The sequence below is a fragment of the Rissa tridactyla genome, chromosome 3 (genome assembly GCF_028500815.1).
Source record: "Rissa tridactyla isolate bRisTri1 chromosome 3, bRisTri1.patW.cur.20221130, whole genome shotgun sequence".
NCBI classification, from domain to species: Eukaryota; Metazoa; Chordata; class Aves; order Charadriiformes; family Laridae; genus Rissa; species Rissa tridactyla.
In genome coordinates this window covers 21,983,346-21,999,827 of record NC_071468.1, presented here as the reverse complement: position 1 = coordinate 21,999,827, position 16,482 = coordinate 21,983,346, and the positions used below count along the sequence as shown (strand labels likewise).

Below are 16,482 nucleotides of genomic sequence, written 5' to 3'. Positions count from 1 at the left end.
CCCAGAAAGAGGATACGAGGAGCAGCATCAAATTCAAGTAAGCACATACCTTTTTGTTAAAGGACCAAATTTTATCCCACTCCATATTCACGACAGATCGAGATGAGCCCTGGAAAAAAACCCCACCACATTAATATAAAAATTCTAGCTATTAGACTCCTTTAAAGACTACAAACCCACTACGGTTTGCATTCATCAAAACAGTTTAGAAAGGCATCCTGAACTTGCAAAATAGACACTTTCTAAAGTAAGAAACCTCCTACCCCATTTTGCCAGGACCTGCTCACAGGTGTTAATATTGTTGAAGCAGTATACATGGAAGCAGCAAAACTTTAAAAGAAGAAACCTCCCGGTGACAAATACTTTAACTGAAACTTCACAAAACCTTGTCCTTAACAAATGAAATTCAAAGCATCAGAAGAAAAGAAAACACCCACCTGAGCAGCAATAAACTGTTTGAGCCCTTCAACTGTCATGCCTCTTCTTAGGACACCACGCACAGTGGGAAATCTTGGGTCATCCCTAGTAGAAAAAGATGTTTCACCAGTGTCACATGCTACATTCTACTTATTAGTCAGACTGATCAAAAACTTTACTAATACTGCCACACATAAAAGGTACAGCTTCAATGTATTTTGCTTGTGTGAATTAAGAGCTAGATAACACCTAACTGAAAGACTGACCTCTTATCCATACAAAATGTGTGTTGCAGATTTTCTTCTGCTTCACCTCAGGGAGGGAAGCCATCTCTTGGTGAAGAGGCTCTTCACCTATAACTATTCAAACTGGCAAGGCAAAAGTTATGTGCCTATCACATTACTTTCTTTTCAATGGCACCTGAATAACGGAACTTGAAACAACAGCACTTGATTCTTTATTGCTCAAGAGAAACCAAAAAGAGATGAGTCACAACTACAATGTTATCTCTCAGTGACATAAGTGATAGATTTCTATGATTTTATTTTTTTATGCAAGAAGTAAAAAGGCCTAATCTGAAACGCAAAATATGTTTTGGTGGGAACACAAATCAAACCTTGCTGAGGCTTAGGGAGGGAGAGGTCATCATAAGACCAGCTACGCATCTAAAAAAAAAAAAATGGCTCCACAGAAACTACTTGCAGAAGTGTAAACCCACGGCATGCAGGAGGGAGGGAAGTAGGATGGATTTGACTAGATGGATAGGACCAGAAGTTCTTCAATTCAGGCCCCCTTCTGGCATTGCTCAGGAATGTATTTCATGACTCAGAGTGGAAAGTATGTTAAGTATCACCCGTAGCAAGAGCCAGAGTCCAAAAATAAGCTACCTCACGTTTATTACAGGATATGAATATGTAATTACACAGTTACTGTAGAGTAATAAACAGATACACTCTACATGCAGAAGCCACTGTGCTTAATCTATATTTTTAAATATTGTTTGAATATTCATTCATGCTGCTTTGATGTCTAAACACTGTCCAAAACAGAGAATATGTGCATCAGTCACAAGTATCTTAAGGAACAACGCTGAACTACAACCATGTAACATACCATCCATCCACAAGCCCTTCATTGACAAACCACGTAAGCTTTCTCTTAGAGAGCACAGTGTTGTTGAGGTTTAGTCGGCTATATTCCCATATATATGGTTTCCTTATGCCCAGTGCCTCAATGATCCAGTAGAATTGTTCATCTCTGTCATGGTATTCAGTTGTTCTCAATGCATGTGTGACACCTTCAATACTGTCAACAATGGGGCAGGCAAAGTCATATGTGGGATAAACCCTGCGAATAAAGACCTTAAATTAGCAGGGCAGAACAACTAAACACTTTCCTCACATGTAAGCATTTAAACTAAGCATAATTTATATTTACAGATTATAAATATTTATAATCTACGATCCTGAAAACTTTCATATGAAGACTAAAATAGCACATACACAACAAATTGTCCATAAAAAGATACAGAGGACAATACACTTTTAAAACAAAGAAAGCCTTCAAGAAATTAATTGATTATAGCCTTAATATTAAAGACTAAAAAAAAAACAGAAATCCTAATCCCTACGTTGCTACTGTTTTTTTTTTCAAACACATAAAATGCTAACTTATAGCATTTTTTCCTTAACTATCAAAAAGAATCATTAGTTGACTGAATAATGAGCAAACCTTTCATGTTTAAAAACAAAGCCCTACCCACAGACATAACTTTAGTATTATACACACATTAAATCAATGTTTCCAAAAAGGGAGTTGTACAGCTGGAAGCAGAGGTTTCAAACAAGCACTGAACCATAGCCTTGAAAAATTGAGTAGGCTTACTTCAATGCACAATGTAGTAATTCTTCATTCTGCACAAAGACAGCAGTTGCTGTGAAAATGGAAGCAGCCACAAAGGTAAGTAGATTAAGGAAGGATGATCTGCAGCAATATAAAGCTGTAGCAATGTAAAATTGCCGTGGGTCTGTTTAAGCTCCAAGAGCTAAAGCAAACAGCTCTGTTGCTGAAGATACAGCCATTAAATCTTAATTCACGTTGCGACTCAAAGCTCTTCACTAACATACAATGTATTTATGGACCAAAACTGAAATAATATTCACTGCTGACCATGATGGCCAACTCACAGGTTTTAAAGGTCATTTGCAGAAGTTTCAGAAAGTCGAGAGACTCATTACATATTCTGCCTGAAAAATACTAGCAGGTTCCAAGCATTAAAGAAGTTTACTAAGGAATGGTAAATGCCCTGAAAAGAGCAAAAACCACACAAGGAGGAAGTGGACATACTTGTATGTATTTCCAGTACGTGGATGAGGCTGGTTTTTACAACGATAAAGAGTTGGATCCCTCATACATCCATTGTTACTACTCATATCTATTTTTGCTCGTAGACAACATGTTTGTCCATATTCTGTTCCCTTTTTCATTTCTTCCCACATTTGTAGATTCTTATTAACACCTAAAAACAATAAAAATAAATCATTTTCTAAGGTATGACAAAGTTGATATAGAACCACATTTTCTTACTGCAGTAACAAAAAGCAATGTCACCCTCCTCACCAGAATTCATTTTCATACATTTTACATTTTTAATTTTTTAAAAGTAGTAATGAATGGTGATGAATTCATACATATACAAGTTTAATGCACCTGTCTAAATCTACACTTACTCTAGCCTTGCAGAACAAAGCACTAAACACTTCTAAGTTCCTATAAGGACCTTAGAGATATGCCATTAGTCATCTCATCCATCTTTGTTAATAAAAATCAAGTTTTGATGCCAAATTAAAAAGATAAGAAAGCAAGATGGAAGCTTAAAATATCTTACAGTTATTTCTGTGTTTAGATTCCATTCTTTGCTCACGCTCTGCTTTCATTTGTTCTGCAGGAGTATCATCCACATATGCCTTCCCTTCTTGAATAAGCTTCTCAGCATATTTCATTATTGCTTCAAAGTGATCTGAGGTATACGTAAATTGATCTGGTTTGATGTGCAACATTGCAACATCTTCAAGAATAACCTGCAAAGTGTGAAATTGTATACTGTAATATTCAGGAAAGATAGTTTTCTTAAACCTCTATCCTCTTCATGCTAGATGTGGTGTTTTTAATGCTCCGTTGTCCAGGAAGGATAAGCCATAAGAATAATACGCATGAAAGAATAATATGAATGAAAGAGAGTATCATTCATTCACAGCCTATAATTATATGAGATCAGACAAGAAAAGGAGATGAAAGCTGAAACAAATTACTTGTTATGGACTAAGTAGTATTTATACAATCAAAACAACAGTGTATTGCAAGAGTTGCTTATTGACATACTGTAAAATATACACTGGAGAAAGGTAAAGATGATGGAAAGTCTTACACTTGGAAGAAATTATGTGTAATACTAATACCATTAAAATCTAGCGCAAAAAAAGTGTGCAAGAGCAGATCTGCATGCCGTTTACCTTTGAATTAGCTATACAGTGGAATGGATTTCCCTGCTCTCTTATCATACCTTTTCAAAGTCTTCTTTCTCTTTTTCTGGATTTGTGTCATCAAATCTCATAATAAGTTTTCCTTTAAAGTTAACTTGGTAGTGCTGATTTAGCAGGGCAGCTTTGGCATGACCAATATGCAGATACCTAAAAAAGGAAATAAAAAATAAATATGTACACCAGCACTACTTCAGCTAGAATTTTTTTTTTTTTGGTGAGGGAAGGAGAAAGAATGGAAAGTTATACCTAAGTTTAACAAAAAAAAAAAACAAACCATGATATTTGTTAAAATACTATACATTTATGAAAGTAGATTACGTTTTTTCTACTATAAATTCAGTAGTTAACTGTTTAAAAATACCTAAATCTGTAAATTGGAGTGAACTATGGATTTAAAAGATAGGACTGCAATTATCTCCAATTTTACAGACTAACTTAACTGTTGATGATACTCAGTAGTAGCTACCAGATAATCTGAACTTACCACATTCAGAAAAGTGGAATTTTCTGAAATGGTGGTTGCTATGTATTTTTAACATAAGCTAAAAAGCTACTGTCAATTTAAAATAAATACAAAAAACCCAAATCCACAAAATGAAAATAACTTCCAAAGAAAATTAAAAATATGTGTCCCTAAAGAACAGTGTTTTAAGTAAAACACCAGAATTAAGACACTAAAAGCTACTAATGTGAGAACGATATATGTTATACACATACATAATACATAATTTATGATATTTGAGCAACAGTTTATACTGGACTAATAGAGTAAGAAACACTACTACAGAAGTCACATGATGCTGAACAACCAGTTTAATGAAGAAATGCAGTCATGGAAATTTTACAGCCCATCATGCAATTCTAAAAAGAAACAGAAAATTAAAAGCTGGGTGAAAATTTTATTTATTAAATTAGCTCATCACATCACCATTGTGTGGTCTTTAAGGAGTTTGTGTTTCGGAACTACATACAATCTGGACCCCTGGGCCAAAGGTGTCGATTGCACATCTGATGTCAAGCTTCCCAAAGGGAAGCTATACCATACATCTTTCCCTTCTCAAATCTAAGCTTCCTTGAGAAGCACTATGAGTCCTTTCACCCAACTCATAAAGACTGTATTTACACATCATAGCTCTTGTCAGTGCACATGCCTCCATTATCCATGCAAATGCTGTCCTTCAGCTTCTCCTCATCCCACTGCTGAGCAGCACCATGTCACCTGCTGGCAACTAACATCCCTACTCCAAGTTCAGGCAACGGTGCAATGAGGTAGAGAGGAAAAGTAAATATACAGCTCTAACGTAGGTGTGGACAAAGCTTTAAATAATCTTTTGGCTTAAAAGTCTTGTCTGGTAAGCTGATTAACATCCTCACCAAAGCACACTTTTAAGAAATAACAGAAATAGAACCTTCTCAAGTATTTATGTTTCTTACCCACTTGCTTCAGGCGGAAACCTTACAATGACCTTTCCCATCTCTGCACCAGGAAGTTCAACAAACTTTCCAACATCCGCTTTCTTTTCTGTTGCCTTAAAAATTAAGAGACATAATTACAGATTGCACTAGCTGTATAATCAGATATAGGATGCTAGAGAATAGCTTCTGCACTGAGGTCTCCTTTCAAACCAGGCGACAAAAAGCTGCCATATCAGACCCCAAATTCATCTCTTCACAACTTTCACATTACTCGTACTACTTCAAGACAAGACTAATTCTGGAGTTTTAAGTTATTCTGTCTTCAAACTTGATCCAGGAGTGAAAAAATATCCTCAAGTTGTTTAATTTATTCCACAGAAGAAAACAGTTGCTAGCCAAGTTTTTCTTTCTTAGTGTTCTTAACCTGAATGTGATCAACAAGTTCAATCGACCAAGGACTGCAATCTTTGCAGGTCTATCAGGATCTCAAAATCCTCCTTAGAAAAATCAAGCAATATATCTAAAAAGCAGTGCTGATTTAGAGGTGCCATTTTTACATGGTTCTATTTAAGCACTGGACTACACCACTCATGCCTTTCTAAATGTGAAAGTGACAGCTTTATCTTTAAACAAGAGTTTACAAATATTTAATGTACTGTACAACTGATTCCTTTTAACTTTTAATTCTCTAACTTAAAAAAGAAATATTGTCTTATAGTGTATTCACACAAACAAAGCTACGCTCTCCAGAGGATCTGAGCAAATCTTACCATTTTAACCTTTGCTGTACCAGAAGACCACTTGGCTCCTACTGACTGAAAAGCACGCTGTACCTCAAGAAAGCCATACCATCGCTTTGCATGCACAGGAGCTTTGTTTTGCTGTAATTGCTCTTGCCATATGTTATTATCTGTTAGAAAACAAAACATTTTTCAAGCTATTAAATTATAAAAATGGAATGATTACCAACAGCAGTTTTTAAGACTAAAAAAAGATTATGATTTTTAAAAAAATCTACTTATGCTCTCTTCTGAAAAGACATTTAGTCATGTGGACACAAGTCATTCTAAAGGAAATTAAATAAACTCCCTCCAAACCCAAAACATACTGCATCCTTTCTTGGAATTGTCAAAGCAGAAGGTGGGGGGGACTGGGGAACATACATTTTTCTTTGTATTGCTCACCTCAAAATTAATAACAACTTTTTTTTTTTTAAATAGAAATATAGGATATCCCTCTACTGTGTCTACATTTGATGTTTTCTAAGCTTTATCAGAAGTGAAGCACGTATCAATACTACCCTTTATTTTTGAGGGGCTGTGTTCCCACAATCTAATTTTCAAGGAACACAACTTCACTAGAAAGATTCTGACAGGGAAAGGAGAAAAAACACGAAAGAAGTCCACTCCCATCAGATTTCTCTCAAGAACAGCAACTTTGAAAAAAATACCAAAAGATGTCAGCTTTTAATCTTGAATATGCATTTTACTTTCAAGAGGAATTCGGGTATACCAAATGGTAGATTGACACCTATCAACTTTAGACACACATCTGAGAGAATATAAAAGCCAAATCCATAAAAACAGATCATCAAACCTTCTTTTAACCTCCAAAGTATATTTCACAGGGTAACATACACCTCTTTTAATAATTCAAACTAAACACCAAAGAAATTTCCTCTACTAAGATGATGTCATGGAAAGGTCTGTGTATATAATTTTAGTCTGTATTACAAAATAACTTAAAGATTTAATCAAAAATTTTGCATCACAGGAAATTTTCCTTTATAGGCAACAGATAATAAAAAGACACTCTTACAGTTAACACAAAAGAACTTAAAACAATTCCCATCTATGATTACATCCTATGAATTTCCAAATATAACAACAATTTAAAAAAATTCCAAGTTTCCTAAGCTATATTATTCCCATCACTAGCAATGCATAGGCCAAAGCAATATGCATAATAGTATACAGTCTGGTGTACAACTTAAGAGTCGTTACTAGCATCCACAAATAAGGAAATTTGAGGACTCCTGGTATACACTAATTGCAAGCCAATGAAAGCGAGAACATATACTGATACCTTTTAGTACAGCCCAGACACACAAGTCTGCGAGACTCAGAGAGTTTCCGACCAAGTACGTTCTTAGAGACAGACAGTGGTTGAGCTCTTGGACTGCTGAAAGAAACTGGCTGGCTGTAGATAACTTTGTAGCACTAAACTCCAGCCAATGGTCAATCTAGTTTTAACAGACAAAAGACAGTCAAAGTTACTAAAGGAATGAGAAAGAAGCTTGTTAAAAAATTGAAGTAATATACAATCTATTTGATAGTTGATCAGAAAATATTAACTGCAACAATAGCATTAAATATATTGGACAATAAATTATAATATGTGCTTAAAGAATTTTTAAAATAAAATATACCAAAACGTTCACCCAGAATTATACTACATGATTAAATTTAATTTCTTCCTTCAGGTTGTATTCGAACTGCTGAAAATGCCAACTTCACTGAAGATATCCGCATTGGTAAAAATAGTCAGAAGTTCTCAGGTACTTATTTACCACACACAAACATCATTATCCTTCAACTATTTACACACTACATTTGTGACCTATTTGATCTTCCTGGTACTGCTATTGGGTAAGTATACCATCTTCCCCTCACTCCCTATCTTCTCTGTCTCATTTCCTTTTAGATTTGAAGAAATCAAATCCCTCCTCGACCTCATTTCCCTCCCCCCTCTCCTGCAAAAAAGTCTTTTCCCATAAAAGGAAATATATCTTGGTACATAAACACAAAAAAAAATATTAAGAATCAAGCCCTTGGTTAATACTGTAGCCCTGTCTATACACTGAATCCTTCCATCCCATAAGAGACTAAGTGTCTCTTCTAGTCCTCTGTTCCTATTTCACATGCAAGTGTTCTGTAAATTGCATCAGGACTCTTTCCAATATTCAAGACAACGTGGCAGGCACAGATGTAATTACACCACCACAGAATTCAGTTCAGTCATTTGCAGTTATGCTCCAAAATATTTGCACCATAAATGCAGCTGTCACTGTACTTCTCGAAGTAAGGGTTTATTTTTGAAAGATGCAGAAGTGAAAAGTATTTTATCAGGAATACCAATCTTGAAAGTGTGTTTGCAGAGATCTTGGGGCTTAACTTAAAAACAAGGGTTTTGGTCAGAAAGTTTAAATAGCCACAAAATAACCTACAACTTTTTAAATGCCTTACAAGCAACATCTTAAGACAACACTTCCCTTGATACCAGCTGTAAGGGATGAAGAGTGATTACTACTAGCTTCAAGTAGTTGTAGAAAAGAGCTGAATCAAGTCCTTCAGCCCCTCCCCAAATTTCAGAGGAAATAAATTTCAATTTTTTTGTAGGTTTCAGCTAACAATTTAAGATTCAGCATACCGTTATTCTGAGCTAGACTCAGGAAAAATTCCCTCTCATTTCATATCATATCCACAGTTCCTAATAACTTTTTGTAATCCGTGTAAGCAAGACCAAAAAGTTCCCCCTTTGGCACAAAAATTCTGGTGCCCTCATGGCACCACTAGGGAAGCATTACAGAATGCAGGGCTCTGCACAACGGAACAGTCCATCTATGTGGCGATGTGTCAACACATTTCACTGAATGAAATCAGAGTCAGGATTTTGTCCACCATATACAGAAAAAAACTAATTTAGTATTTCAATGTCATACAGTGTTCCTTAGTGTTCCACTTAAGTGTTACAAGGTAGCAACTGATGGCAACAGAGCTGAGGAAAGTGAAGAGGGAAAATTGCAGATGTCACCTTCCCACCTGAATTATCTTATATTAGTGAACTGTCATGTTACTAGTTGCTGTTCCAGGGGTGGAAAGGGCAGCCCTTTCAAAGGTCAGATTACTCTTCTTTATAAGAAGGAGCAAGCTTAAGAAAACAAAACCCTCAGCATCCCATGTAGTTGGAACCTCAATCTAACAATAAAATGCAGAACAATAGACACAAGTTCCAAAACCACAAACAAACCAACCAAAAAAAACTTTGATCACAGGCCAAACAAGAGGTGAAAAAGGAAAAGAAAAAAAGATGAGCACGATTCCTTCTCACCTCAGTGTGTTCCAACAGATTCGAACCATACAACCCAGCAGAACCAGCAACTCTAGCCAGATAACGAGCTATTGAATTCACATTGGTAAATGAAACATTCCTAAAAAAAGAAAGAGGCAAGACAAAAGTGTATTAAATTACTACCTCCAGTTCAATTTTAATTGTACACACAGAGTTGAAAGATGTGTAAAGTAAAGGCGAAATAATTTCTGAGTGAACCAACAGGTACCAGGCCACCAGAATAAAAAAATAATACCTAGCAAAAGAATATATCAATCCTTGCTTTTCTAACAACAGATGGTGATAGAAGCTTCTAAAGATGAAACAATTTTGTTTAGATAGACAGAAACTTGATGATCTTAAAGGTCTCTTCCAACCAAAATGATTCTAATGAAAAAAACCCTCTGATTATTCTTTCAAAAAATTAAACTCTCCACATCTGACAGAATGAATAAGCATAACCTGAGCTACATATCTTCCAGAATATAAGAAGCTAAATCAACATTTGTTTTCTTTTCTTTTCATACAAGAAGAATGATTTTGAAGAGGACTCCCAGAGAATCTACAGAGGAATCAAGAGGCGTCCACTGTGGTTTTAAGGGCTAGCATCAGAGTAAAAAAACCTGTTCATTTGTTACTCACTTTACTCAATTCACACTTCATAGAGACTATCCCCTGTTGAACAACTTGGCTGTCTGTATTTCTGTTTTTCACCCAGTCTTCTCCAGATGAAAGACTAATTTGAAATTGCTGTCCCCATTCTGCTGTTGAAAATTCTCAATAGATCTATCTGGAGACAAAAGGCTCTCCAAAGAGCGTACTTCTTTCTATGTTTTAATCTCCCTTTTCTACCTTACATACAGTATTACAAAAAGCTGCATACTGTCAGAAATCTAGCTTAAAATTAATCTAAGGTAAATGTGAACATTTTCATTAATATTTATTAAAGAGCTTTGGAAGAAAGATGCATCACAACCGTCAAGTCTCCAGATAATACTCATCTCCACTGTCCTACGTAGGACAAAATTAGAGCTCCAATTGCTTCTAAACAAGCATTGACATCAACAGAGAGAGTTTTGTAAGTGTTCTGTTCCACTCAATTTAATGGACTGAATGCTATACTTTAACTTGTCCAAACAAGGTTTCATTTCTCTTCTCCCATTGTTCTGTACTTCCTGTTACATCTACTATGTCCTTTACAAAAGAATTTTTGAAAGCCCCCAAAAAGCCTTGCAAAAATCAATGAAAGTTATGAAAAAGACATAGAAGACTTCTTGATATATTAACAATCATAATGAGTCCCATTTTTAGTACAAATGGACCAGCCAGTCGCATTAGGTTAACTGCATTAAAAACTAATGAACATTGTTCCTTTGTAGTTTTTTTGCTTCTAGCTTTTCAAGCTTCTAGGATCCAGTATACAGAAGATCCATAAAATATAACTGAAAACAAAAGCCATAGTGGGGGGCTTAACATACACAAAGTATGCCCTATTACAACTTCACACTGCTGTAAGGTTTTAATGAAGCCTTTTCAAACTGAGAAAAACAAAACATTTGTAATACATTTGCATCTAAAGAAAATCTGTGAAATGTGTTTTTATTGTTTTCACTAATTCATACTAAAACAAATACCCTTGATTACTCGAGCAAAACTGAATAAATATATGAAATGTGACAATGTTACTCTTAGTAAAATCTTACTCATGCTTAAAAAGTTGTTTATTTTCTTTGGGAAAGAGATCTACTTCCACCCAAACATAGCCCTAATTGGCCTCCTTTCTTTGAAAAAGTTACAAAACATTAAGGCTGCTCTTTGCAGCTAGTGCCTGCTAATTCCAGGGGTACGAAAGAATAAACAGGGACAACGTAATGTTACAGGCAAAGTGCAAGTGTGTCTCAAAAGTGACATGAAATGCTACATAATTAAATACCAGGGCAAATATTCAAGAAGCAGAAGACAAGATGGGAGAAGGAAAAAAAAACAAACTCTAGTTGTAATAAATCATTATTCGAATTAATTTGTAAAAAGCATTCCAGAATGGTTCTGTGCAGAGGTGAGAAACATCTGCCTAAGAATAATACCACTCTGAAGTATGCATGTGCTCACAACACAAAACAGAATAGTTATACTGCAGTTTGTTATCTGGTAAGATGCAGGTGTACTAAAACACTCCATAAAGCCATCAGCATTTAGCAGAGTAGTTTGTTTAGGAGCTATTACCACATGAAGTTTTGAAGCTAAGGCTTCTGAAATAACCTTTAAAATAAAATTCATCATCTCAAATTAGTGATAAACTTTTCAGCTAACTAGCTGAAACTTACCTGTCAGCTAGTTAGCTGAAAAGTTTGTCACCAGATTTTAACTGCACTTCAAAATATAACCTAGGAAAACAGCAAATAAAATGTTCTCTCTTGTTCAGGTCAAGTCATTAGGACTAATGGTTTTATGAAAAAACAAATTAAAAAATCAAAGTCTGAAATATCTCAAGTGAATTTCAAGTCATGCCAAAATAAGATAGCTTCAGCAGAACTGATGCCATGAAATCCATTTACCAAAGACATTAGTTGAGATATGAGTTCAGCTGATGCTTCTCAAGTTACAGATACACTTTTAACAGACTTTAAAATAGAGAATCAATTTTTAAAATGATTGTACAACCGAGCAAGAGAATATTAATGCAATACTGAGGTTTGGAATAACTTCTTAAATGTAATCCAATGCCAGGGATGAGAGCACACTTACACAGAAAAAATTCCATCTGATGTAACCATAATTCTAGACATTATCCACACGTGGACAAAGTGCAAAAGAAGAGCTTTTGCTTTACATTTCTGACAATTTCCATTAAAACTAAGATGAGCTTTTGCAATGTAGTGGGAAGAAGGCATGGAAATTGAAATAATATTTTATTTTATTAAATAATTTTATAAGCTGAGTATATAAATTTTTATTATTCCAAGAACATCTCCATGCGTCACAGGAGTGTGTATGTGCATGTATATCTTTTTGGTATGTACACACACTGCCTAAACTGAGAAAGGAAAATAAAATCAAAATCTGACCAAGACTACTTAAGGGGAAAACTCTCTCATGCAACTAAAACCCATCCAGTTAACTCGCTGTTATGTATGCTGTATACCACATACACATAAGACACACTGAAAATTATTAATGCTGTACCAATTAAGTCCCAATACAACCTGCCACATTTCTCTTGCTTCAATTCAAAATCACAAATTCAATGCTATCACCAGGCATAGCAAAAGACAACACGTAAAATCAGAGATTAAATTAAGGAAAAAACTCGTATCTGAGTTCAAGTCTAACGCTTCAAACAGAAAGCTGTATTTGCAACCAGTAAAGCAATCATTATGATTGAAGATTGTGAATCATCCTGTGCTTTGATTTTTTGCAGAAATACATACATAGTAACAAGGTCTTTCCCTAACATTATAAGACAGTGGAAAAGCTCATTCGGTGTTAATCTATGAGAATCAAGTCAGGATCTCCAAAACACAACATAAAAATACTTTGTTCTTTATATAACTGATCTATAGACATGAAGAATACCTATTTATGATGCACTGGTGGCTTTAACAGCATCTTCTACTGAAATACCTCACAAAATGCTAGTTTGTCAGCAAGTCCATGAACAATAGATTTTTTTCCCCTGTTCTTTCAGAAGCTAATCAGTATTCAAAAACTACATTTATAATCACTAATTCCAAACTCATCATAGCATTAATATACTTTAGTTTAGGCCTGCAATATTTATTGGTCAAAATACGCTCCTTACTGTATATACTAGACCTCAGGGATTTCCACTGGTATGTTAGTAGTACCTAAGATATCAGAGTATCTCCTCTTGATATATCCAGATATCTTACCTAATATGGAATCTAAGATGACAATGCAGCTTCCCCAAACTAACACCATTAGTCCTGCATTTCTGATATGCATATGATCCTACTCAGATCATAAAAACCACCTTCCTGCCCCAAAGTTGAAAATATTTATGCCAATGGCAAAGTATTTTTGGAAGGACAGACAACAGATTTCTACAAAAATGTCCAAGATTCTTTCTACAGGATGCAAATGGATACACTGGATAGCATGGCATAGTTAATTAGCATTTTTCTGAGATAGCATCATGCCTTCACTTATATGCAGCAGTGAGCCCAAAATAATGCCATATAAACCTTTAAAATTCCTTCCACCACATATGTATGAGTCCAAGGAATCTTGTATACCAATCCCGACAAATATAAAACGGCCTTGCTTTTGATAATCCATGGCAGCTCAAAAAGGCAAATAAACAATAAAGTGACTGGTTCAGCATAAACAATTAGAGCTAAGTGCATTTAAATAAGAATACCAGAGCTCTTTTCATAAAGATCAAGTTTAGAATATATTGTAAATGTTTTGTCTGTGCTATGAAGTGACATCAGTAATGCAGTGATGTATAAAACCGTATTCTTTTCTTCTTCCTACCTGAAAAGGTTACTGCCAATGTTACAACCATGCGATTTTTAGAACTGCTGACCCAAAGCTAGAAGGAGAGATGCAAAGTCACTTACTCGGACACACGGAGGATGGTTTCTTTGCCTTCCTCCACTGAAATTTCAACATCATTCTTCACATGCTCCACCGTCAGCAGAGCTCCTTTAAAAAACAAGAGAAAAAGGTACTGAAATTTCTTCCAGGAAAGATAACTTTCATAGTAGCAAAAAAACAGTTACATTTTCTATCAAATAGGACCAAGTGACTGAATTGACTCCTTCAAGTAAGACTGCCCAGGGAAGAAATCAATGTTTGGTCTCATATGCAAGAGGCTTCTTATTCTTGGCAATCCTTACAGTTTCAAATTGATAATGTCCAGCATACAGGAACCTGCAGTGAGCTCAGCAAATGTCAGCAGCAACACATTTTGCTTCCTAAGGGTATCATAAAAATTAGTCCTGTCTCCCAATACATGTAGAGAATGTAATCAAATTGCTTTTAATTATTGAACAGTATAGAAATGTGCTCCAGCCCACCCCTGACATTTGCATCAAAGGAGATCAAATACTGAATATACCAGTAGTTTCTGAACAAGGATGAGACTACTTTTAACCTGACTTAGTGTTTATGAAAAGATCAGCCATTCAAAACCAAGCAACTTTATCCATGTAAAAGTGCAGGACGTTCACCAGGGTTTTCAGAGTAAGTAGTTCACCAGTGACAGTAAAGGATAGCCTCTAGAAATAAAAAGAATTATTGAAGTTTTTAGGCTACATCACCAACTGGAAGACAGCTCTGCCAGTATTCAAAGTGGTTTGATGCAAACGTGCTCTGATCTCGATGCTCTATTGCACGACACAGAGGCTCAAACAAAGCACCGATCTAACTTGGCAGTATTTCTCGATTGGCTCTGGTCCAGATTTAGTCTGCTGAGCACAAGTAGAGGAGCTTGTGTTCCTTTGCTTTGCTCAGAAGCACGTACAAAGACAGCAAGCTTTGGCATAGGCAAATATTACTAAAATAAAACCAGCCAAAGGACTATACTCTCGGTCTTGAAAGGCAACTAACCTGTTACAGTCTTCCTAGTGTGCTGTGCACTTTATCTTCCCTAGAACAATGCACAGACTGACGAAGGCAGATGTTGTAAGGTATTAATACAGTGGCCTAAATACAAAGATCAGGAATTCCCTAGCTCTCACCTCTGCTCAGCTGTAAACCCTTCTTATGGCATTAAGCTTTTATCATCAGAAAGTAAGGTTCTTCACATCCCTCAGTTATCCATCTGTGAAAGTCAGGATGACATCCCTTATGCAACATGTTTGTAAGACATGTAAGTATTTTAATAACGTGCACGGAAATGCTTTGAAAATGACAAGTATTACGCACACCAAGCTATGTAATTAATTCTAATGACATTAAAAGCTACTACACTTTTCCCAGTCCGCAGCCATGATGAACAGTACAAAGTAGGAACGAGTAGGGTGAGCGTGCTTGTCTTCTTGATACAAACGTTTACCAAAGTGTTTCATCTGTAATATTTCTGACATAATTAGGCAACCTCCTGAGTTAAATATCTAGTGCCACTCACCAACTGTCAAAAGAAAAGAATCATCCAAAGCCCCTAAACCGATGCTAATCATAGCCCATGTTGCATCATACCTTTTCTAGCAAATCAGTATAAACAAGTATCAGGAAAAATGTTATTTAAAATTTGTATATTATACCTTAAATCAGTAGTCATGCAAGTTGTGTTCAACTCTGAAATGTGTTTGAGAATAACAGCATGAAAAAGAAATCAATAAACTAAGATGAAGAATGGGAAGAAAATTTATTTTGAATATTTGTAACAAATGGAGAAATGGTATGGAATACGTATAAAAAGGCTGTTTCCATATGGCAGAAAGTGTAATGAAGGAGATTCTCCCATTTTTAAAGGCAATATAGCATCAAAGGACAGCGAGCAACTGAAAAAGCAAAATTTTGCAGTGCAGCTTTGAACCAGCTCCCCAGAAGAGACAAACTTTAGCAGCAGATTAGAATTGACAACCAAAGATAGCAGCAATGAGGCAGAGCTCACAAACAAGCAACTTGAATTAGGGCTGCCTCGAAAATTTAGCCTCAACGTGCCAAGTCACTTGAGGGGCGTACTTATTACTCAGTTTCTTTAGCCTAAGTTAAGTGCCGGCGGCTGTCACCACGGCCCCAACAGCTCCCCGAAAAGCGACCTGCTGGAGACCAGCCCTACCCGATCCCCGCAGACCGGGCCCAGGCCGGAGCGGCGGAGCAGCCGCCAGCGGAGCAGCCGCCAGCGGAGCCGACACACCGCCGGGCTCCCGGGCCGGCGCCTCCTCAGCATCTCAAGTACCAGCGGGATCCGCCGGGGGCCGGGTGTCCCCCCTCTCAGCGCCGGCGAGCCTGCCCTCAGCGAGAGGGGGTCCGCCAGCCGCCTCCTTATCCCTTTCCCGCCCTGGCACTGAGGCCACAGCGGGAATGG

General features: G+C 36.4%; 1 protein-coding gene across 2 annotated transcripts in view; it reads right to left on the bottom strand.

The window, feature by feature from the left end:
* The window catches only part of EPRS1 (glutamyl-prolyl-tRNA synthetase 1), a 40,283-nt gene that overhangs the window by 23,444 nt on the left and 357 nt on the right, over positions 1-16,482 (bottom strand). For both annotated transcript variants that reach the window (XM_054195380.1, XM_054195381.1), the window contains exons 2-12: positions 14,066-14,150; positions 9,486-9,585; positions 7,461-7,617; positions 6,146-6,285; positions 5,394-5,488; positions 3,980-4,106; positions 3,305-3,497; positions 2,764-2,935; positions 1,531-1,764; positions 438-522; positions 50-109 (exon numbers count right to left, since the gene is read on the bottom strand). In XM_054195380.1, coding sequence (XP_054051355.1) covers positions 50-109; positions 438-522; positions 1,531-1,764; positions 2,764-2,935; positions 3,305-3,497; positions 3,980-4,106; positions 5,394-5,488; positions 6,146-6,285; positions 7,461-7,617; positions 9,486-9,585; positions 14,066-14,150 — 1,448 coding nt within the window. The remainder of the gene's footprint in view (positions 1-49; positions 110-437; positions 523-1,530; positions 1,765-2,763; positions 2,936-3,304; positions 3,498-3,979; positions 4,107-5,393; positions 5,489-6,145; positions 6,286-7,460; positions 7,618-9,485; positions 9,586-14,065; positions 14,151-16,482) is intronic.